A 24,567-nucleotide genomic window follows, 5' to 3' on the forward strand; every position below is an offset into this window, starting at 1 on the left:
CAGCTAACACTTTTAATAAACGAAAACAAATATGGCAATAACAAAGCAAAATATGACTACAGTCTCCACTAAATGTCATTCAATTGCATTACTATAACTACTGTAAAACAACGCTTTTTATAAAGACTACAAATCCCAGGAGCCAACCTCAAATCCCGCGGTGCATCGCGATATGTCGCGGTGAGTGACGCTGTTCGGGTCACTCCAGTGAGCGGGAGGACGCGTTTTTATAAGCGGGTTTTATAAAGACTACAAATCCCAGGAGCCAACCTCAAATGCCGCGGTGCATTGCGGATAAGTCGCGGTGATTGACGCGCTTCGGTCACTCCAGTGAGCGGGAGGACTCGTTTTATAAGCGGGTTTATAAAGACTACAAATCCCAGGCGCCTACCTCAAATGCCGCGGTGCAACGCGGGACGTCGCGGTGATTGACGCGCTTCGGTCACTCCAGCGAGCGGAAGGACGCGTTTTATAAGCGGGTTTTATAAAGACTACAAATCCCAGGACCAACCTCAAATGCCGCGGTGCAACGCGGAGAAGTCGTGGTGAGTGACGCTGTTCGCGGTCACTCCAGCGAGCGGGAGGACGCGTTTTGAGTGCGTTTACCGGTTCCGTCGATTCATTTCGTACAGCAGGTACCGAGTCGGACTGTTTTCGTGTTCACATCATTATCATCTCCAAGCTGATCGATAGCCGGATTTATACAGTATGTTTGTCGTATATCCAGGAGCGGCAGCCGCCCTCTTTCTGTGAACTAACTGTAGCTACATGCTAACGCGGGGCATTAAACGACTCAAATCCCATCCCATATGGGAAACGATAAAACATTCACACGAGTATAACTATCCTGTGTCAATAAATTGGCACACAGTGACCTACTTTACGATTATCGTGATTATTCAGACAACGTTTTCTGTTTTTAAAGTGCTGTTTAAAGTGTCGTACTTGTTGTATTCAATGTTTAATCTCGCTTCCACTGCGACGCAGCTCCGTTTTAAAGGAGTTGCCTCCAGGCATGTCTGTCTCTCTGTATTTTTTACAGTCGCGGCCTCCTCGGGTGTTTGACTGTGATGTGTTTCTGCTGTTTCTGCTGTGCAGGCCTCGTCATGGCTGCCGAGGATGTCGCACAGTTGGCCGATTCGTTGGCCAAGACGCAGGTGGGGGAAGCAGAGCTGAGCTACAAGGGACAAGGCCTGAAGCTGGACAACGCGGCGTCGGGTAAGGACGCCTTCGCTCATCGTGGTCCCCGCTCTCCGGACTCGTGTGGCGGCAGTCCGGTTCGCTGTAGTGCTGGGACTCATGCCGGGCTCTGTTCCTGCTTCTAGTGGAGACGATTGTCCGGGACATCAAGGCGTTCCAGGGGCTCCAGGCCCTTCGCCTGGAGGGGAACACTGTTGGAGTCGAAGCCGCACAGGCCATCGCCAAAGCCTTGGAGGACAAGAGTGACTTCCAGGTAAACGTTCTTATTTTTTATTATTATTAATCAAACATCAAAAGAAAGAAGAAAAAAAAAGCTGTACACTCAGTTCTAATGTAAATATTCCAGTTTTTATTAACTGGTGCCATTTTCTCCAGTACACTCATCTGCAACCTCGATAAATGGATGACGTTTTGTTCTTCCGTTTTGCTCCCTTCATTCTATGCGAAGTATAACGGCAGTATAAAACCATTAAAAAAAAACCTACAATATAACTGAAGCCTATCTGACTGATATCCAAAGCTCGTTTCAGGACAGCCAGGAGAGGAAGCGTTTATAAGACGGTAATTATAGTCTGAGCCGCACGCTGGTCTCCTTTCATCCATTGATGTGTTCAGTGCTGCTACTGGAGCGACATGTTCAACCGGCCGGCTGCGTTCAGAGATCCCTCCTGCTCTGGTGAGTCTCATGTGGGATACCTGCTGGGATAATGTCCTGTTTCTGCCTGTAATGCAGCATGTCTCTGTGCATCCCTACCCAGAATTCCCTGGGTTGCTGCACTAATGACCGCTGGTGCCCGTCTAAGGGTGCTTGACCTCAGCGACAACGCCTTTGGGCCAGATGGAGTGAAGGGCATTGAGAAGCTGCTGAAGAGCGAGGCGTGCCACACCCTGCAGGAGCTTCGTCTCAACAACTGCGGGATGGGCATCGGCGGGGGCAAGGTGAGCTGGGGGCGGGTTCCAAACAAAAAGAAGTGCACTCATAATCAAAGGGTTGTGGGTTCAAATCCCGAGTCGCCAAGGTGCCAACTGAGGTCCCCTTGATCTCGGTATCGTCCCCACACGCTGCTCCCTGGCGCCTGTCATGGTGCCCACTGCTCACCAAGGGTGACTGTTAAATACAGAGGACACGTGTCACCATGTGATGTGCAGTGTCTCACAATGACAATAATAATCACTTTAATTCTCCAGAAACGTACAGCGATGTCATAGTTACTGCGGTTGTTTCTCCCCCCACTAAAGCATCCATCTTGGTCTCGGCACTAGTTTTATGTAGAATAATGTCATTGTTTAATGTCATTTCTTCTTGTTGTTGAATGTTCTCCAGATCTTGGCTGCCTCTCTGATCGAGTGCCACAAACAGTCGAGTGCGAAAGGCGCCGCCCTCAAGCTGAAGGTGTTCATTGCGGGCAGAAACCGACTGGAGAACGATGGAGCTACTGCACTTGCCCAGGCCTTCCAGGTAATGATGACATTAATCATTTAGGGCCCTTTGACGGAATCCGAGAAAAAACGGAATTGCGTATGCTTTGCGTTTCTGGCCGCTGCAGCCCGCTACACGCGCTTCCTGTTGAGGTGGGACTGGATGTAAACGCACGGCCAGCGCTGGCGGAGAGAGGCTGTCAGTGTCGAATCCGATCGGTTCTGCGCAGTTCTTCTGTATTCCAGGCTCGTCAATGTTTATTTATTTAAAATGTGAAGCACTTTTATTTTACAAAGGAAGAGTGTAATAAAGGGTTTCTAAAAGACTAAATGCTCAAGCACACTGATTGTTGAACAGTGATTCAATATAATTTAGTATATTTCAGGTTATTATTTTCCCGCCCGCTACATTAGCACATCAGTTTTAGGTGAATAAATGTTTATAACGGAAACCGTGGAAATCAGAAGAACTAAAATACGACTGATTTCATATGGCCCTGATTATGCAGAGTCCTGTTATAGACTACGTCTGCATGCATGTTGAATTTCAGATGATTGGCAGCCTGGAAGAGGTGCACATGCCCCAGAATGGCATCAACCACCCGGGAGTCACTGCGCTGGCTAATGCTCTGCAGCACAACTCCCAGCTCCGTGTGGTCAACCTCAACGACAACACGTTTACCAAGAAAGGGGCAATCGCCATGGCTCAGGTACGGTGCCCTGCGCTGCTAATAATCCGGTTTTTCTATAGTGTTCTTATTACCGTGCAACAATATGATTTTTGTAAAATACCAGTGGTCTCGATCGGCCACTAAAGGTAGCATGGTATCGTTTGTGCCACGTTCTTCACGGTTATTATTCTAATAAAATTGTTGAATAAGGGATGGGTAGGTTATGGATACATGACTTAACCCCCATTCCTTCCCATGCTCAGGCACTGAAGCACTTGCGCAGTGTGCAGGTGATCAACTTTGGTGACTGCCTGGTGCGCTCTGAGGGAGCCGCTGCCATCGCAGAGGCTCTAACTGAGGGCCCTGCCTCTCCTGAAGGTAAAGGCCTCGTGCATTTTAACCACAGACTCCATTACAGCGCTACTAGGCACCCCCCAGATCTACCCTTCAGAGTGGTTAGTGTATCGTAGAGCAGTAGGATGTATTATGACCTGCAGGAACTCAACCTGTCGTTTGGAGAGATTACAGAGGAAGCTGCGCTGGTGGTGGCGAGGGCTGTGCACCGCAAAGAGCATCTGGAGAAGCTGGACCTGAACGGTACTTCATACATCTTCAGAGTCGCGTAGAAGCCGCGTGTTCGCGCTGAACTGAACGTGCCGTTTCAGGTAACAGTCTGGGTGAGGAAGGCTGCGAGGCTCTGCGGGAGACCTTGGAGAGCATGAACATGGGAGAACTGCTGGGCTCGCTCAGGTAACCGCAATCAGAAACGTTATTAATCCCGGTCAAAGAGATCGAGTCATATGTCGGCGTACCGTGTTATTATTGATTATGACTATGTTATAAATAAAGTTTATGTTTGAGCTAAAGAACATGATGTGTTCCTCCACACAATAAATAGTTTTAACCAGTCATAAAAAAAATCTACACCGGGCTGTGGCTGCGTTGCCATGGTTGCAGTTCCAGGGTCAGTGGCTCTTATGAGACGTTAAATGGTGATCGCTGACATCACGTTGCTGACGCTCTGGTCAGGGAATGGACCTCTGGTTGGACTAATATCCTTCTGATCTTTATACCGTACACTGCAGTGATGATGAGGGTGAACCTGGAGATGATGATGATGATGATGATGTTGATGAAAATGAAATGATGATGATGACGACGACGACGATGATGATGACGACGATGATGACACGAAGAGGAAGATGTGGATGAGGAGGATGAGGCAGAGGACAGTGGGGTGAATCAGGTCAGTTGAAGACTTTCCCAACGTTTTGACCATGGAACAATATACCCAGTAGCCTGCTCTGTCACGACCTCCCTGCAGGTGACCACGCCACCTTCTGCCCCTCGCCCTCCCGATGTCGGATCGTTCCTTAGTTTCCCCTCCCCAGACAAGCTGCTTCGCCTGGGGGCCAAGAGAGCCCTGCTTATTGAACAGCAGGTAACGTTCCAGAAATATCCGTATCCAGCAGACGTCAGAATGTGTCTCGGCACAAAATAAAGTCTGTTTTCTGGATTGTCTCGAAGGTGGATGTAGGAAATGCTGGTGCAACAGCCGAGGCCTTCCTGAAGATCTCCTCAGTTTATAAGGAGGAGGAGGACGTGAAGAACGCGGTCCTGGACAGTGTTGGTAAAAGACTGTCATCTTCACTTTTATTATGTCAATCAAATAATGCACCTCGTACGTTGTTCCGTCTTACGGGGACGTAAATGAGCACTTTCTGTAATGATGACTCCAGCCATCCTCTGATAGGCTGACCCAGTCACACGGTGCTCTGACGTGCCTCACGGCGTAAAGCTGCCTTGTGAAGGTATCGTCGGTAAGGAGAGTACCGCACTGATCTTTGTAAATGTGTCTGTTTTTTAAATGAGGACAACAGTAAAGATCATACGATTTTACTTCAGCTTCTGACTTTCTCTGAAGAAGTTCGCTGTCTGTACATTTGTGTCCGGACACGCACATTGAGGACAGATTATACGTCATGATGGGGACGTGGTGGCCCAGCAGTTAAGGAAGCGGCCCCGTAATCAGAAGGTTGCCGGTTCGAATCCCGATCCACCAAGGTGCCACTGAGGTGCCACTGAGCAAAGCACCGTCCCCACACACTGCTCCCCGGGCGCCTGTCATGGTGCCCACTGCTCACTCAGAGTGATGGGTTAAATGCAGAGGACACCTTTCACTGTGTGCATCGTGTGCTGTGCTGCTGTGTTTTCACAAGTGAAAATCACTTTACTTTTTATCTAGTCTGAGAGGAATCTGAAATGGTGTGTTTTGCAGATGCAGTGCTTAGGAAAGCCTTCTCCAGCCAGTCCTTCCAGAGCTTCCAGTTCATTTCCTCTCTGCTGGTGATGCTTGGTCTACTGAAGGTACCATTCAGGCAGCAGCCCTGATTCTGTTTGTTCCTACATTTCCCCTAATGATCAAACGAGTGTCTAACTGAAATGTGTGGTTTAGAGTGAAGACAAGGTGAAGCCCATGCGGGTGGTGGAAGGCCACCTGTTTGTTCTGGAGCACGTGGTGCAGCAGGACTACTTCCCGCAGGAGCACATTGACGTCCTGCACGCCTTCCTCTCCAGGTAACACCCCCCTCCCCAGACGGCTACGGATGAAGGCCACGCCGCATCCAAATAAAACCGTTTCACCCTCCAGACACAGCAAGGCCTGCGATTCGTGCTCCAGCGCCAGAGACCGTCTGAAGTCCACCCTGCAGAGGATCAGGCCTGACGCCTGAGACGGGACCCCCTCCCCACCGCCGGGTCGCAAAGGGACAGCGTTGGACTATTTGCAAATTCAGTGGAATAGACTGAGCAGGACTGAGAGATTCACATGTCCCCTTCTGGGATCTTTTTATAAAGAAACGTCAAAATCCGAAAAAAAAAAAAAAAAAAACGGCAGCCAGGTAAATGTAATAAATACTATTTAAATGTCCTGTCATCATTATAATAATTGAAAGGGATGTTTTTTTTGTGTGTATTTATTTTGCTATTTCCTCTTATGCTGCCATAAATCCAAATCCCTGAAAGTTAGATTCGGAGTTGTAGCGAAGCACATCAACTGTTCGATCTCAAGAAAGTAAAACGTGAATATCTCGCATCTTTAAAAACAGGGACGCTGTCTCTTCCTCTGGTCCTCTGAAATGCGCTCCTCTGTTGCAGTGTCTAGTGATTCTTAATGTTTTTAATGTTTTATTTTATTGACTGAGTTGGAGAGTCAAACATGATGATATGTGACGGGAGAGTAGCAACAGCTAGAGGAGAAATGTCCCCGAAGTCGAATGAATGGCCTTCTTGCAGGAAGTGAGAGGGACTGGGATGGAGCAATCTGTGAGCAGTTTGGACGTCCTATACAAAATCCCACTATGGCCATTGAAAGATCTGAAGAAATTCGCCGTGTCTTGCGTTCTGATGACCAAGTCCTGTGGACGGAAACAGGCCATATGGTCTACACATACGAGACCTGTTCCTGGTCAACCAGGATGGTAGTAGCCTAGTGGGTAACACACTCGCCTATAAACCAGAAGTCCCGGGTTCGAATCCCACTTACTGCCATTGTGTCCCTGAGTGAGACACTTAACCCTAAATTGCTTCAGGGGGAGACTGTCCCTGTAACTACTGATTGTAAGTCGCTCTGGATAAGGGCGTCTAGTAAATGCTGTAAATGTACTACGAGCCCTCTGTTTCTGGTTACAGCGACCTCTTGTGGTGGCATTCAGTGATTCTTGTTCAACCGCAGGCAGCTTTTCATCTCATTTACAGCCTTTACCAGACGCACTTATCCAGAGCGACTTACAGTCAGTAGTTACAGGGACAGTCCCCCCCTGGAGACACTCAGGGTTAAGAGTCCTGCTCAGGGACACGATGGCAGTAAGTGGGGTTTGAACCTGGGTCTTCTGGTAATGCATGCATCCCATGCTGAACAGATGGGATGGGGAAGACGTTGTCCGGGAGTACTGCAGCAGATTCATGAATCAAGCCGTCCTCTGATGAAGGCTGCCATGTCCAGGGAGGTTTGAATTCCACGGCAGTGTTACCGTGGCCAGCTATGTCCAAGAACAGAAGTGGTTATTCTCTATAGCAGGACACCATGGGCCTGTGGTGCAACCTCCTCGCCATCGGTGCCCTAAATGCGTATAAAACGTTTTTTCCCACGGCTCCCAGAATCCAGCACCCAGGTCACCAAAGCGTGGCGGCTCTTCCTGAAAGAGCTCTCACAGGAGCTTGTCCAGCACACGTGAAGAGGCGGCTGGAAGGCTGCCCACAACTGCCAACCCCGACCGCTGAGGCCATGGGAAGGCGTGGAGTGACAGATGCCACCCCCCAGCCACAGGGCCAACCGAAAAGAAAGAGGACCATCACATCAGACGCTCACATGTAATCGTCAATGACTGGACGTTCCACACATACACGTAATGAATGTTAACGTCTCAGGATCACCGGGGTCACCTGACCCCACTGAAGATCGTGTTGGGTGAAGCTACCTGTTGAGTATCTAGTGATTATATAGTGTTCCATAAAATGTTTATAATATTTTATGCATTGATCGAGTAGGAGAGTAAATTATATCAAATAAATCAGATCGTTTTATTTTAGTCTAGTTTTTCTGTGGCCAGATCGGGTCATTTGGTGGAGTTATGGCGCCGCCTGCTGGCTACTGAACAGCACGCAGCGTGTTAATACAAGATTCAAGGTTGGTTTATTGTCAGTACGACAGTGTACACAGTACACCGTGTATTGAAATAATGTTTCACACAGACCCCCCCATAGTGCAATCATAAAAGAAAAATATATACATATATACACATTAAACTATACTTACTAAAACACTGCCGTTTTCTGTACAGTAAAGGAAGAAATCCTTTAGTATCCTTTAGTATATGCAAAGCAATACTATTCAGAAGTAAAACAGAATGGAGGTGACCGTGTCCCCACAGTGGAAGAAACGGTCCTCGCAGATTCATTCTTCGTGGATTCATGGTGGCACAGGCTGATGTCCAGCTAATAGAGGCTGAACAGAGACCAGATGCAAAATGTGTTCTAAAGTGTGTAGTGATTGTCACATGTGATACACAGCAGCACAGCACACGGTGCACACAGTGAAATTTGTCCTCTGCATTTAATCCATCACCCTGATTGAGCAGTGGGCAGCCATGACCAGCGCCCAGGGAGCAGTGTGTGGGGACGGTGCTTTGCTCAGTGGCACCTCATGGTTGGAACCGGCAACCTTCTGATTACGGGGGCGCTTCCTTAACCGCTAGGCCACCACTGCCCCACTGTGTTGGGCAGGACAAATGGGTTGAATGGACAAAGCATCAAAACAAAAGGCAAATGCAGAGTAAAGGTGAAGAGCATCATCTGAGGGACATGATTCATTACTGACACTGCATGTGAGCACTTAGGCTAACAGGGTGGTAGTAGCCTAGCGGGTACCACACTCGCCTTTGAACCAGAAGACCGAGGTTCAAATCCCACTTCCTGAGCAGGACACTTAGCCCTGAGTGTCTCCAGGTGGGGACTGTTCCTGTAACTACTGATTGTAAGTCGCTCTGGTAAATGCTGTAAATGTAAATGTAGGCTTAGTGAAGTGGGTCTATTGCATTAATAATGTAAATGCATGGGACAGCGTGAATCAATCGATAGTGAATCAATTTCCAGATATAACCACGGAGGCCATCAGCGCATCATAGAGGGCGTTGAGGATGTACGTATGTGTGTGGATGATATGGTGTTCTGGGGATCTACAATGGAGCAACACAATGACAGGGTTCAACGAGTCCACAGCTTTGGATTGAAATTGAACAAGTCAAAATGTCAGTTTGGAGTGAAGGAGATCACCTTTCTCAGAGACAAGTTGTCGGAAGCAGAAGGTGTAGAACTGGATGAAAGCAAAATAAAAGCAATACTGGATATGCCAAGTCTAACAGACTAAAATATATGTTACGTACACTAGGCATGATCAATTCTGTTGGAAAATCATCCACAACTGCATGTTTGATAGAACATAAGAGGCATGAGACGAGGGACATCTGAACATGTAGACAAATGGACACGTCATCAATCATCTGGAGACCAGTGGCCAATGCGTCAAGAACGATGACCAGTGCTGAGTGCAGGTACGCACAAGTTGAAAAGGAGAGCTTGGGACTCGTGTACGGATTTCAGAAGTTCCATGATCATGTTTATGGGCTTCCAAAGTTACTGGCAGGGACAGATCACATGTCCCCACACGCTGCTCCCTGGGCGCCTGTCATGGCCGCCCACTACTCACTAAGGGTGATGGTTAAAAGCAGAGGACACATTTCACTGTAACGCCGTGTGCTGTGCTGCAGCTTTATGGCAAGTGCTACTTATTTATTTCCAACGTGCTTAACTGTACAGAATGCTGCTTGAGGTTGATGAGAATAAGAACAATAAGGTTGTTCTGAGACTGATGAAGTGAAGGCTTTTAAAAGAAATGAGAAAAGAAACACTGGTCTGTAGTTGCTGATGTCTGCAGGATCAGCGGTGGCTTTTCTTCAGGATTGGAAGAACCCCGGCTCGTTACGTGGCCAGATGTAATCGATCCATTTATGACGTGAGGTCCGGAGAGACGGTTTGGAGATTCGTGGAGGGGACTGGATCCAGTGGACAGGTGGTTGGATCGCCTGTACATGTGATCTGGATGGCTTCATCCTAATGTAGGCTTTGAAAATTGGTCGAGTCGTTGGTGGAGTAGGGGTTGTAGACTCTTCAGCGGTTAGGGAAGCTGGGCGGGAGGATTGAGTAGAGATGAGAGTATGTTGTGAAGTATTTGAGGGTTCCAGTTTTGCTCAGTTTTAGCAGAGGTGAGGTTAGTGGGGAATTTGTACAGAAGAATCTGATAATACAGTAGGTGTGAGGTATTTCGTCCCTGCAGCGAGACAGCCAGGGAGCAGGGGGAGAAGTCCTTTCGAATTTGGAAGATAGTGGACAGAGATGACCCATGGAAAGGGAAGGTGAGGAAAGGAGAGAATTAATGGCTGTTTCCAGTGGTAAGGAGTAGAATACCGTACCATATTTAGTAGTATACTACAACAAAGTGCTTTACGTTAAAATAAATAAAAAAATAATAATAATAAATTATCAGGAACAGGACAGACATGGAAAAAAGTTTATTAAAAATAAAGAATAAAAAGAAAACAGTATGAAATAAAATAAGAGAGAAGCAGCAATTTGAATGAAAGAAGGGGTCGAGTAAAACAGAAAACATTTAAAACAACACAGTAAAAGAGTTAAGGAAGGTCTGCATAAGAACACTGTATAAGAACCCCGTCACACTGGGTTAAAAGCCAGGGTGAAAAAGTGAGTTTTTAAATGAGATTCTAACACAGTGATTGGCAGGTCCTTCCATAGACGTGGGTGCGGCCACCGTGAAGGCCCTGTCACCTCCGAGCTTGTAATGTGACCGAGGAACAGACAATAGTCTCTGGTCTGAAGGCCTGAGAGAACAGTGGAGTTTAAGACTGGAGATGGTCTGATAAACAGGCCAGAGTCGAGACCTTCAGTGATCTAAAAACTAATAAAATCATTTTAGAACAGACTGTAGAACAGACAGGGAGTCGCTGTAGTGAGGCTAAGATCGGGGTCCCGTGATTTTGTACCAGTGAGAAATCGTGCAAGTTGCTTTTTGTCCTAATTGAAGGCGAGCTAGAGATGTCTGGCTGATCCCAAAAAGCAAAGAATTACAGAAGTGAAGGCGGGATGTAATGCTGTTTCCAGATTTCGTTTGGAAAGGACTGGCTTAGGTTTAGACAGGCGCCTCAGCTGAAAAAAAGCACGATTTTACAATATTGTTAACCTGTGCATCCATTTTCAGAGTTGAGTCCATTTTAACACTTAGGTTTGTAATCAGTGCTTTTCACAAGGGGGTCACCAGGGCTCACCACTACCAAAAAGCATACATTCTGTCTCACCATCCACCTCTTGACATCAGTCAGACAGTCGAGCAGAGGCTGGGTCGAGCACCGCTTGTTACACTTCAGGGGAAGTCATCTGCATAGATATGAAAAGAAACATTGTGTTTTGTGACCCTGGTGATTTAGTGTGACTGGTATATGTTGTGAGTGCATGGTACAATTCTGTGTAGTCGCCTTTAAGGCTTTATGACACTGCTCGTATCCATGGTGATCTGAAGTGTCTGGACTCCAGGGTGGTAGGGGTGTAGTAGCCTAGTGGGGTAACACACTCGCCTATGAAGCAGAAGACCCAGGTTTAAATCCCACTTACTACCATCGTGTCCCTGAGCAAGACACTTAACCCTGAGTGTCTCCGGGGGGGACTGCGCTCTGGATAAGGATGTCTGGTAAATGCTATAAATGTAAATGACTCCATGCTGTGCTCCATCCCCTGTATTTCACCTGTTATAGTCCTGTTAGAAGCTCTTTCGGGATCCTATGCAAGGAGAGGGACCGTTCCTGGGAACCTGCAGGGCCATCCAGGCAACATTTACATTTTTTTCCACTTTCATATTTTTTCCCCCACATGGCCAGCGCTCCGAACTACGTAGTGCTAGTTTTTTGGTTTGGTTTGTGTGGGTTTGTTTTTTTTCATTAGTATTCTGTGTTAATGGTGTTGCAGTTTTCTGTACGTATGTTGAGTTTTCATTGTGATCAGGTTGTTAATGTGACCAAGGGGTGTGTGCTTCAGTCCAACAAAAAATGCTAAATTTGATAAAATTATTGGACCGGTTGTATACTCCTACCAAACCCTGGGGTGTCGTTGGGGTTAGATTTTCACAATGAGAATAAAAGAGGACCCAGAATGGAGCCCTGTGGTATCCCCCTCAGAAGCACCATAGAGGATGAAAAGGAGTCCTTAATAGAGACGCAGAAGCTCCTACCACACAGATTTGATTTGAACCATTTGAAGGCTGGACCCCTAATACCCACCCAATGCTCCAGCCTTGAAGCAAGAATAACACGAACAACTGTATCAAAAGCTGCTGTTAAACCGAGAAGCAAAAGTAATACAGAGTCCCCTGAATCGTTTGCTAAGAGAATGTCATTAAAATCTCTTAACAGAGCCTATTCTGTACTGTAATGTGATTTAAACCCAGACTGAAAAACTTCCAGTATTGCCATTCTGTTCAAAAAGACACACACACACACACACACATATATATAAAAAGGGTAACTTTGAAATTGGCCTAAAGCTTGATAATGCTGCAGTGGTTCAAAACCAATGTTTAAAATGATATTTTATTTATAAATGATATTTCTTTATTTATAATATTTTAAAATGATATTTTTATCAGTAAAATTGAGATAGTTGTCAGGATTGGCTGCAGACAAGAAGTCTGCAGAGAAAAATACAGTAAACAAAATACAGTATATTCCTGCGTGGATCACTGTGGACAAAATCCTAATCCTCACAGGGGGCCATCTTCGTAGTGTACTTGTTGATACCCCAGAATCCGAATATCTTTATTGTCTGGTGTGGAAGACTATGCAACTGGCTTACTTACTACCTTCAGCAGGGAGAGTCCAGCAGTTTCTCTGGAGCCTCCAGTATGGTCTGGATCTCTGCATCTCACCACTCTGGAGGTAGGACCCCAACCTTCACTGGGACTCCCCAGATCATCTTTACCTGGCCTACAACAACATGTGTCAACACCTACAGTGAAAAATGAGCAGCTCAGCGGTCTTTGACATGTTAAGTGGATGGTTATTCTAGCTGAGCACGTAGGACCCCAACCTTCACTGGGACTCCCCAGATCATCTTTACCTGGCCTACAACAACATGTGTCAACACCTACAGTGAAAAAAGTGCAGCTCAGCGGTCTTTGACATGTTAAGTCGATGGTTATTCTAGCTGAGCACGTGCGTGGTTCCATGGTGTAATGGTTAGCACTCTGGACTCTGAATCCAGCGATCCGAGTTCAAATCTCGGTGGAACCTGCCCTTTTCCCCCCCCACATTTTATACAATGGCGTATTTTAACGATTGGATAAGCACGTCTATTTCCACGTAAACTAACGCTAACGTGTCGTTTAATAGCATCAGGTCCGAGTATAATTGTGAGTAAAGTTGTGCATATTCTCGGGCGCATGCGCTGTACGTCATTACCGCCTGGAAGGGGAAGATGGCTGCAGCGATGGACGTGGATACGCCAAGCGGAACAAACAGCGGTGGCAGCAAGAAGCGCTTCGAAGTCAAGAAGGTAGCTCGACGCGTTCGTCGAGTTGCGCATTTATTCACCATTTGAAGGCACTGCGTGTATTTGCGGCCCGTGGCGAGCGGTCGCCGCATTTTGGCGTGCGGCCTTGTGGTCTGCTAGCGTTAGCATCCACCAATAATGAGTGCGCGTTTTATTTATCCGCCCGTCGGCCGGCAGTGAAGGCCGCGCATGGAACATTTCCAACATTTCTAATGTGGTCTGTCGAGCTCTCCCTTCTACTTTGATAACTGTGGTAGGAATTAGGCTGCTCTATGCGAACTTTAGCTGCTACCCTCGCAACGGGAAGTTGGTTCTCCACCCGCCCGGGCCATTTCCGGACGGCCCTGAAAATCCAAACTAATCAAAACCGATGGTGGCACTACGAATCACGAACTTCTTTTTTACACCTAAATGCACGTCGTATTCAGGGCCGTTGGTCGTCGCGTTACAGCCAATTGAAAGACGCGACGCTGCCTTTGTAGCCAATCACGTACACCGACAGGACGTGTGCTGTTCTTTTAAACCAATCAGACGTTTCCGTGACGGGGCAAGTAAGCAGTGGTTTGTGTGAGTGGATGTGGAAGAAACTTGGTATAAATTCATTGTTTCGTCCCCTCCAGTGGAACGCCGTGGCACTTTGGGCGTGGGACATCGTGGTGGACAACTGTGCCATCTGTAGGAATCACATCATGGACCTCTGTGAGTAGCTCCTTCAAATCTCCCGGCAGGAGGTGTGACCCCCCTCGTCCACTAGCACAGAATCGAAAGAGATCATTATTGTTATTCTCCTTCCCGTAGACGTCTCTCATCGTTTTTCAGGTGCTTCCTATGCACAAAAACACACTTTTACTGCCCCGCACATCACAATTCACGCAAAGCTCACACACAGACCGTGCCTGTATCTCTCATTTACCAGACACCCTTATCCAGAGCGACTTACAGTCAGTAGTTACAGGGACAGTCCACCCCTGGAGACACTCGGTTAAGTGTCCTGCTCAGGGACACGATGGTAGTAAGTGGGGGTTGAACCTGGGTCTTCTGGTTCATATGCGAGTGTGTTACTCACTAGGCTACTACCACCCTACTTGTATCTCATTAAGACTAATTTATGAAACACTCGATAGCTCATTTTCTCATACAAAGGAATTTGAAAGTAGGATCCTAGAAACTGGATCGGATTCACTCCAAGTTTGGCTTGAATGTAGAACATGGCAATTTGCGAAGCATTTTTTTGACAACTGGAACGGTCTTGAAATTTGATAAATTTCTCTAAACATTGAGCAATCGAGATTGAATGAATATTTCTGTGAAATGTAGTCTCATATCATAATCATATCCACATATGAAATTTGACACCTTGGTATAGCGCCACCAAGAGAAAAAGTGCCACTTTGCACTTTCTTCTGTCGTACTCGTACACCGGTCTCCTGCATGCCCCAAAGTGTGTGAAGATGCTTCTTAGGTAGGTAGAACTTAAAAAAAATCCCTTGGGAAGGTTCCTAGTCGCAGTACACTGGCATAAAAAGATATAAACTTATCGCCCATGACGTTATTCCATGTGGAGGTATAAAATTCCCCCTCTCTCCTTTTTAGGCATCGAGTGTCAAGCGAACCAGGCGTCCGCGACGTCAGAGGAGTGTACGGTGGCCTGGGGGGTGTGCAATGTGAGCATTTACTTCATTACATTCTGAATTTTAATTCTAAGTGCTGTATAAATAAATATGGCGGGTCTGATACTTCCATCATGAAGTAAAATGACTGAACTGTACGTGTTCTCGTCAGCACGCTTTTCACTTCCACTGCATCTCCCGCTGGCTGAAGACCAGACAAGTGTGTCCCCTGGACAACAGAGAGTGGGAGTTCCAGAAGTAAGTGTGAATTTATGTATGTTCTTCATCCTTCTCTTCACAACGGCGCTTCACTTCACCTCTTTTCCCTCCTTTCAGGTATGGACATTAGAGGTGCATATTTGGACAATTTTCTGGCTTTCCTGATGTCATCCCTGATTCTGTCTCATGTCCAAGTTTAAATTGTTGTTCTTAGATTGCACCCCCTTGTTCTGTTGTAAATAATAAAGTTCAGTTTGACCAAAAGCAAACGTTTTCTCTGTTTATGCATCTTTTTGAATATGACTTGGTCCACCATATTGTAAAGTGAAGTGATTGTCACATGTGATGCCCAGCACACGGTGCACACAGTGAAATTTGTCCTCTGTATTTAACCATCACCCTGAGTGAGCAGTGGGCGGCCATGACAGGCGCCCGGGGAGCAGTGTGTGGGGACGGTGCTTTGCTCAGTGGCACCTTGGCGGATCGGGATTTGAAGCCCTTTTAAAAGCATGGGAACTCCATCATGACATTCTTCTCATTTAGTTACGATCCGATGTAAGTTGTGAACGAGCTGAAGTTTTCCTTCAGCACCGGACTACGTGCTTTTGGTTGCAGTTCTGATGGCGAACAGCTCAGACCGCGAGCTGCTCCACCTCCCGTCTGGCACGGTGCAAATCTTTAATCCCGGCGGGGAGATTAGCAGCAAAACCTTGTCCTCCCGTCTGCAGGCCCCGTTACTGTTCTTCTGAGATTAACACTCGATGCTGCGTTGTTATTTGGATCAATTGTTTTTTTATTATATAGTGAAAAAAATTCATTGGCAATCAAGCCAATCAGCATTCTGGGGGGGCTGTAGCTGTCAATCGTGCCTACAGGCTCCTCCCCTTTAAACATCAGTAAAATTCATCTTCTGTGTGTCAAATTACGCCAACAAAAAGGGCTGGATGGGTAGAAAAAAAAAAGAAAAATCTCACTTTAAACACACACTTTTGACAATTATTTTTTAATGAAACAAGGTTTCTTCAATCCAGATAGAAATTTGAACAGATTTTCCCCGCCAGTTGTAAGATTATTATGGCGAGCGAGCGTTATGTTACATGACAGCAAGTGGAGGGGAGGAAGAAAAGAACCTGAGGGGGGGGACAGCAGGCGGGCAGAGACCCCTGCTACAGAACATCTCATGCCTTTTCCTTAATGGCGTCAAACGCAAAGAGCTGCCTTCACTCTGGAGTGGCGAGGAGGACAGACGGGCCAATTTCATTTTACAACACGAATTACACTGTAAACCTACAGCTTCCCACCTAAAACCGGGCGCCACGTTCCCAACCCCAGCCACACCCCACGCTCCTCCGCATCTTCTCAGGCCTGCGGGCCCCCGAACTTGGAGCTCAGTTTGGAAATGAGGGCCATGATCTTGGGGTTGTTCTGGTACTTGGCGATGTTGGCCGGGTTCTGAGCCACGTCCTGGAAAGCTGCCATCACTTCTGGATCCTGAAAAAGTGATTCTGTTCAGGTCCATTTCTATTAAAAATACCCTACAAACCAAACGCTCAAGAAGTAGGCGTGGTTAACGGCATTACCGAGTAATCCTGCCACGTAACGCGCTTCAGGTGACATTTCTACACGAGCCACGCCTACGGCGCCCTCGTGGGGCGGTGGTCAGTGGTTCAATAGCCAGGCGTGCATCCCGTACGAGCGATGCTGGACGCGCTTCGTAATTACGTGTAACAGTCGCCGAACGCTCTTTACCTTCATGGCCATGAGAACCTCAGGATCGTTGAAAAGCTTGTCCAGGCCTGGCATCCCGAACGGTGGCGCTCCACCAGGGAACCCCGCTCCACCTGCGGCATCACACGGTTACTTCAAGTCAGATTATAATAAAGCCCGAATACGCGGTCTATTGCAACAAAAATCTCGACCCGGACATATCGGCATGGACGTCTGAGCGACACCTTCAACTGGACTTATCCAAAACTGAGATCTTTCCGGGCACCAACTCCCCTCAGCAAAACCTCTCAATTCAAATCGTCTCACTACTGTTAACACCCGCGACGTCTGCAAAAAGCCTCGGAGTTTGGATTGACGACAAACTGAGTCTGAACATCACGTTGCTGCGATCTCCAGATCCTGCAGGTTCACTCTCTACAACATTCGCAAAATTCGGCCTTTTCTCTCGCAACAGGCTACGCAGCTCCTTGTCCAGGCAACGGTCATCTCCAAACTGGACTATTGTAACTCTCTCCTGGCTGGAGCCTCTGCGGTCACCATAAAACCCCTCCAGATGGTCCAAAATGTGGCAGCTCGCCTCATCTTCAACCAGCCAAAACACCCCCACGTCCCGCCTCTTCTCACCTCTCTCCACCGGCTCCTGGTAGCTGCTCACATCCAGTTTAAATCCTTGATGCTGCCTACAGGGCTGTAAATGGAAGTTCTCCCTCTTACACCAACACACTACTAGCCAGATACCCTCCTGCACGCCCTCTCACATCTACACACGAAACAAGACTAAAAATCCCCTCTTCACGGGGTCTCCGGTCCCAATCCACTCTGTTCTCCTATGTTGTCCCTGGCTGGTGGGACAACTTGTCCTGCCCCATTCGACTAGCCGAGACCACCACCACCTTTAAGAAGCAGCTGAAAACACACACCGGGTTGAGTATTTCAGACGAATCCAACACTTACACACGCACAAAAAAACCCAAACTTGTCCCGCTTCCCGGCATGTTCTATTCCTGACAAGTTGGACCTTTTTGGGGCTCCTAGTTTTGAACTTAAAATCTATAGAAACCGAATGAGAATTGCTGGTGTCGTCCTCTTGTAAGTCGCTTTGGATAAAAACGTCTGAAAAGTAAAGTGTACCGTACCCGGGAACCCTGGGAATCCTCCCGCGGCGGCGGCGCCGCCCGCCTGCTGCCGGGCCTCTTCCTCCTGCGGGCAGGGAGAGGGCGCGGTTAGAGGGCGCGGTTAGAGGGCGCGGTTAGAGATCTCGGCGGCCCACTCACCCTCTGCGCCCGGGCGTGCTCGTCCCGGGCCTTCTTGACGCGCTCCTGCCGCTCGCGCAGCTCCCGCTCCTCCCGCTTGCGCTCGTACTTGCGCCGGTGCTCCACGATCTTGTTGGCCTGGTGGGGGCGCGGCGAGTTCAGATGCCGGCGTTCAGCGGGGAGAAGCGTGCGGCGTGTGCGATGCGTGTGCGATGCGCGGCGTTACCTTGGGCTGAACCTCCTTCAGCAGGGTGCTGGCGTCGTCATCGTAGTCCAGCTTGCAGGCCATCGCCAGGTCCTTCGCCGCGTCCTCCCAGTGGCCGAGCAGCCTGCGGTGAAGCGACGGTCATTGTGAAACGCGGTGACACGCGTCACCCTCGGTGACAGTGGGCCCCATGACAGGCGCCTGGGGACCTGGGCGGGTCGGGATTCGAACCGGCAACCTTCCGACTACGGGTCCGCGTCCTCGCCCGCCCACGCGACGTAAAACCTGCTGCACGCGGACCTGTGCGCCTTCCCTCTCCACTTGTACGGCTGCGCCGAGTCGGGATTGATGTCGATGGCGCGGTCGCAGTCCCGCACCGCGGCGTTGGGCTTCTGCATGCGGATGTAGACGCTGCGCGAGAGACAAGCGTGCGTTACTTCTTATTACGTTTACGCCATTTAAAACCAGGAGACCCGGGTTCAAGTGTCCCCGGAAACGCGCGTTCACCTGGCGCGCTTGGCGTACAGGATGGCCAGGCAGGGGTTGAGCTTGATGGCCTCGGTGAAAAGGTCCAGAGCTTTCTGCAGGTCTCCTGTAACACAGCGAAGAACGTGGAGGACACGCCCCGGTTACCAAGGGAACAAGGTAACACGACGCATGCAACGTTTATTTCAGGAGAATCTATATGATATCAAATAAAACACTTTGCAGCGAGATAAATGGAGGGAAAAGCAGCGCACGGCAACACCCACCTTCTCCCATCGCTTCAATCGCCTGCACCTTCTTCTCATTGGCCTGGTCCATCATTTCATCTGTAACCTGAAAAAGGCCGCGAGTTCACACCGCACACCCGCCATCCGAATTTAAAAAAAAACTTTACTCACCCTCCAGGTTCTCGTAGTCTCCCATCTCCTGCGGCTCGTCCGTGTCCGGCTCGATCACCCCCCTCGTCGTCGATCTCTGGCGGTGCAGAGCGGAGAGTGTCAGACCGTACCTGGGCGCCGCAGGCGGGGCTCATTCTCCCGGGGGGGGGGGGGGGGGGGGGGGGGGGGGGGGGGGTGGCTTACCCAGCTCGCTCTCCTCGCTCTCGGACGGGGGCGTCGGCTCTGGGCCGGAAGTCGGGGGCGGGGCTCCTGAGCAGGGACACTCCCCCTGAACACAGCAGACAGTGCCACGCCTCTTTTACAGCAGATTCTGGCACGCGGCACGCGTCGTGATTACAGCCGCGCTTACTTTACCTTCGGGCAGGACGAGTCGTTCGCAGCAGGTGATGGGATATCTGCTCCCAACCTGGGGAGACATTTCCACCAGAATCATCACATTTCAAATGCATCGTTTTACTCTCTCTCAGGGTGGTAGTAGCCTAGTGGGTAACACACTCGCCTATGAACCAGAAGACCCGGGTTCGAATCCCGCTTACTACCATCGTGTCCCTGAGCAAGACACTTAACCCTAAGTTGCTCCAGGGGGACTGTCCCAGTAACTACTGATTGTAAGTCGCTCTGGATAAGGGGCGTCTGATAAATGCTGTAAATGTAAAAGTCATCTTACTCCTAAAAGCGATGCTCTCCCAACTCTGTCCCAGCTCATTATCTCTCAGCACAGCATATATGTATATATATGCTGGATTTTTGGTAAGACATGTATGCCACCCCAGAATCATCCCAGACCCACACTGGACAGGCCCCTGGTTAGGAGTCATTGGAAAGTGGGCGAACGTCCCAGTAAGAAGTTCACTGGTCAATGAAGGCGTTTTAGGAGAATAATAACATTAAATGTGATATTAAAGGCACCACAATAAAGACAGAGGATCCACACTGACCCACGCAGCCAGGTCCGGACGAAATCCAGCTCGGGCAGGTGCAGCACGGAGGGATTACTGGTGCACAGCTGCACGAAGGCCTTCAGTTCGGACACTTTGCGCGGGTCCATCGGCCCTGTTTAAACGCTGCCAACACACGCAAATCACCGTTACACGTCCAACACACCACCAATCAATCAATCAACCAATCGATCACGTTCCGCCGTTATAACGGAACATTCTGGAACGTCGGACAAAAAACCAGCGAGGAGCGCCGAACGCAGCGCGGGCTGCAGCTAACCTGAGTTCGGCGGGGATTTCTGCTCCAGAGACCACGCAACTCCGACACCAGCGGGCAACTTCCTCATCGACGCCTGCCGCTGAATTAGAGCGATTTGGGATTTTCAGTCCGGCGCGCTGCGGGACAGACGCGGCGCCGCGTTCCAAATCGCTGCGCGTTCCCTACTCCTACGTCACGGGGCTAAAACGCAAACACGGCATCACGAACACCGTTAATGGACTTTCTTAAAATGAATTCACAACCATTGTTTTATATTTTGGGGAACTGGAAGAGCATATAACCCACGTTCATAAGTTACTTCCGTGCGAATGCGCATTAGAGGATATCGCTGCCGAGGGCCCAGGAAACGTGCTCCGGAGCCTTCCTGGTGCGCGGTTTGGAACGCGGCCTAACAATCCGACGAGGGCCATGCGTTAAGGTCGCAGGCAAAGTGCGTCCACTCCACCGCCGGCCAATCGGACGCCTCGCGTCCGAACACCGACCCACCAACGAGAGTCGGGGTCTTACGGGCGACGGCGCGGGGGGGTCTCGACGGAAAAGCGCGTTTAACGCGACATGTTCATAACTAACGAGTCATTAATGCAGATATCTCATCCGGGAACTCGCAACATGTGACGCAACGTCTGACCGACAATGTCGCTCTTGTCCAGTTTGGTTCGCCGGGGTGTCCCCTCACTGTCACGTGGTGAGTGTTCTAATCCCGAGATTGACCTTTTAAATCAACTCTGTCAAATACGTGAAGGACTTTGTGACATTCAGCCGTGTGATGGTTAGTGTGGTGACCAGTGTGGTGACCTTCTGTCCCCAGGTGCCACCAGGTGGTGTCCGTGTCGGAAGGTTTCGCTGAAGGTCCCAAGCAGATACCTGGGCCAGCCAAGTCCGTACACTCACCCCCACCTGATGAAGTACGGTGAGTTGTAGGTGACAACGTGGGGACAATGTTAAGAGTCCATTCAATGACATTGCGGTCTTGGGTGTCCAGGTGAGGTGACCCCTGGCTTGACCCAGACAGAGTTTGAGCTCCGGCGCCAGAGGCTTGCCTCCCTCATCGAGTCGCAAGTGGACCGCCGGCCTGGGACGTCCCACGTCGTCATTGTCCTGTCCCACCCCGTCCGCTACATGACCAATGACATCCCGTACCCCTTCCACCAGAACCAGGACTTCCTCTACCTCACCGGCATTCTGGAGCCGGACAGCGCGCTGGTCCTGTCCGGCACCGGGCGCCCGGACTCCGCCGCCCTCTTCGTACCTCGCAGGGACCCGGCGCGCGAGCTGTGGGACGGACCTCGGTCCGGGCGGGACGGGGCGGCAGCTCTGACCGGGCTGGACCGGGTGCACAGCACTGAAGAGCTGGGCCTCGTGCTCAAGAGCCTTAAAGGTACAGTACACTCCCAGCATGCATCAGTCCGACGTATCCCAAGATTCCACACAACATCAGAGGTCACACAGGCTTCGGATCTACCCCGTAATCGGAAGGTTGCGGGTTCGAATCCCGATCCGCCAAAGTGCCACTGGGGTCCCCTTGACGAAGGACTGCTCCCCGGGCGCCTGTCATGGTGCCCACTGTCACCAAGGGTGACGGTTAAATACAGAGGACACCGTGTGCTGCGCTGCAGTGTATCACAATGACAGTCCCGTCACTTTCAGAGGACACCTCCCGTACACCTGCTTTTGCCCTGGATTATTCCAGCTTGTTCATACAGCATGCTTCCGATTTGTGTTCGTGGAGAGTTAGTCGCTTTGAGTTAAAGCCACTTGCAACTGTTGTGTTGAAGGTCCCCTGACATGAAAATGTGACATTGTGAGATGATTTAACATGAATACGAGTTCCCCGAGTCCGTCTAGAAATGGCCGTTCTGCTTCCTCTCCAAACCTCTCCTTCCTCGGCGTGAATTGCAGTTTTTTTCAGTAACCTCAGGATTTACACAAACGGATACAGCAAGAGAGGAAAAATGATATTTAATGATTTTTGCATGTGTTGACATCGCCGGCCACTCATCCAGAATGGGAGGGGCCTGTCAATCATCAGGCCCCTCCCATTTTAATCTCTGATCATGTTCAGAACGGCGGAAATTGAGTAGAATTAATAAATGGGACTTTCTCCTCTTCAAGACACAGCGCCTACCTAGTGGTTCTTCTTTGATCGCACTGTGTAAGTTCTGAGGATGCAGTTGAACCCGCCCCAGTCTTTCGGACCGTGTTTGGGTGAGAATTTAAAGTGAAAGTGAAGTGAGTGTCACTTGTGATACACAGCACACAGTGCACACAGTGAAACGTGTCCTCTGCATTCAACCACCACCCTTGGTGAGCAGTGGGCAGCCATGACAGGCGCCCGGGGAGCAGTGTGTGGGGACTGTGGCACCTTGGCGGATCGGGATTCGAACCGGCAACCTCCTGATTACGGGGCCGCTTCCTTAACCGCTAGGCCACCACTGCCCCCTGTTGAGGACAGAAGTAGGTTTGTTTCATGTTTGCAAACATTTCACTTTTCCCATCTCAGGCAGCACCGTGTGGTACGACTCGACCCAGCCCTGCACCCGCGGCTCCATCAGACCCACAATACAGCCCCTGCTTGAGGGCGGGGCCTCAGTCAAGCCTCTCCGCCCCCTCGCCCACGCCCTGAGGGCGGTGAAGAGTCCTGCTGAGGTGGCCCTGATGCAGAAGGCGGGCAGCATCACAGCTCAGGTCCGTGCCACTCAGAACGCAGCATATGTGCCAGGCCAGTAGGTGGGCAGCGCTCTTTTGCCGCTTAAATCTTCACCCTCTGCAAAAGGCTATGAGGAATATTTCTGAGGCGCGGGACGAGCAGAATACATGATGATATGTACTTTAAAAAGCACCGATAATCATTTCCAGCATTTACCAGACGCCCTTATCCAGCGCAACTTACAGTCAGTAGTTCCAGGGACAGTCCCCCCCTGGAGACACTCAGGGTTAAGTGTCCTGCTCAGGGACACGATGGTAGTAAGTGGGGTTTGAACCCGGGTCTTCTGGTTCATAGGCGAGTGTGTTACCTGCTAGGCTACTACCAGCCCACAATAATCAATCTGCATGATCATGAAATTGTAGCTGAAATGACATCCAGTGCTGAATTACACACCAATACAAAGCAGTGAAAACAAACCTCTCTGGATCTGATCAAAAATATATTTACCCCAGAATTCTACTGCCGAATTTCATTACTTGACAGGATGTGTGATGAGAAAGAGACAATATTGTTCTCCATCTGTAGACTTCTGCTGTAGGAGATGAGTGATTAGTTGGGAGAGGCCGACGCCCACTTCTTCTAGCAATAATCAGGATTATTTGTGTGGTTTTCTGCTTTTTCCAAGACCCTTCCGGATGTTACTCTTGGGAAGATGGACCTCGTGAGTTTTAATATGCTGTTTCCTCCTGCTGAACTGTATAGGGTGGTAGTGGCCTAGCGGGTAACACAACTCGCCTATGAACCAGAAGACCCAGGTTTCAAATCCCACTTACTACCATCGTGTCCCTGAGCAGGACACTTAACCCTGAGTGTCTCCAGGGGGGACTGTCCCTGTAACTACTGGGTGGTAGTAGCCTAGCGGGTAAACCCACTCGGCCTATGAACCAGAAGACCCAGGTTCAAATCCCACTTACTACCATCGTGTCCCTGAGCAGGACACTTAACCCTGAGTGTCTCCAGGGGGGGACTGTCCCTGTAATACTGGGTGGTAGTAGCCTTAGCGGGTAACACACTCGCCTATGAACCAGAAAGACCCAGGTTCAAATCCCACTTACTACCATCGTGTCCCTGAGCAGGACACTTAACCCTGAGTGTCTCCAGGGGGGATGTCCCTGTAACTACTGGGTGGTAGTAGCCTAGCGGGTAACACACTCGCCTATGAACCAGAAGACCCAGGTTCAAATCCCACTTACTACCATTGTGTCCCTGAGCAGGACACTTAACCCTGAGTGTCTCCAGGGGGGGGGGACTGTCCCTGTAAATACTGATTGTAAGGTGCTCTG

At 49.4% G+C, this 24,567-nt stretch overlaps 2 protein-coding genes, 1 non-coding gene and 2 pseudogenes across 3 annotated transcripts; 4 read left to right on the forward strand and 1 right to left on the reverse strand.

Moving 5' to 3' along the window:
- Positions 1-411: 411 nt before the first annotated feature.
- LOC114793666 (ran GTPase-activating protein 1-like) lies at positions 412-6,676 on the forward strand (annotated as a pseudogene).
- Positions 6,677-13,129: 6,453 nt separating this feature from the next.
- On the forward strand, positions 13,130-13,201 carry trnaq-cug (transfer RNA glutamine (anticodon CUG)). Its single transcript has one exon. It is a non-coding gene; the product is annotated as a tRNA-Gln (tRNA).
- A 132-nt stretch (positions 13,202-13,333) lies between these two features.
- Positions 13,334-15,558, forward strand: LOC114793696 (RING-box protein 1). Its single transcript, XM_028985795.1, has 5 exons — positions 13,334-13,463; positions 14,081-14,159; positions 15,054-15,124; positions 15,243-15,328; positions 15,407-15,558. Exons 1-5 carry the CDS (start codon positions 13,386-13,388, stop codon positions 15,417-15,419), a joined length of 327 nt encoding a protein of 108 aa, XP_028841628.1. The 5' UTR covers positions 13,334-13,385; the 3' UTR covers positions 15,420-15,558.
- Positions 15,559-16,273: 715 nt separating this feature from the next.
- On the reverse strand, positions 16,274-20,751 carry LOC114793677 (hsc70-interacting protein-like; annotated as a pseudogene).
- A 352-nt stretch (positions 20,752-21,103) lies between these two features.
- On the forward strand, positions 21,104-23,304 carry LOC114793736 (xaa-Pro aminopeptidase 3-like). The gene is made up of 4 exons (XM_028985868.1): positions 21,104-21,262; positions 21,386-21,487; positions 21,560-21,955; positions 23,078-23,304. Exons 1-4 carry the CDS (start codon positions 21,211-21,213, stop codon positions 23,302-23,304), a joined length of 777 nt encoding a protein of 258 aa, XP_028841701.1. The 5' UTR covers positions 21,104-21,210.
- The last annotated feature ends 1,263 nt before the right edge of the window (positions 23,305-24,567 follow it).

The sequence above is a fragment of the Denticeps clupeoides genome, chromosome 7, assembly GCF_900700375.1.
Source record: "Denticeps clupeoides chromosome 7, fDenClu1.1, whole genome shotgun sequence".
Classification (NCBI taxonomy): Eukaryota; Metazoa; Chordata; class Actinopteri; order Clupeiformes; family Denticipitidae; genus Denticeps; species Denticeps clupeoides.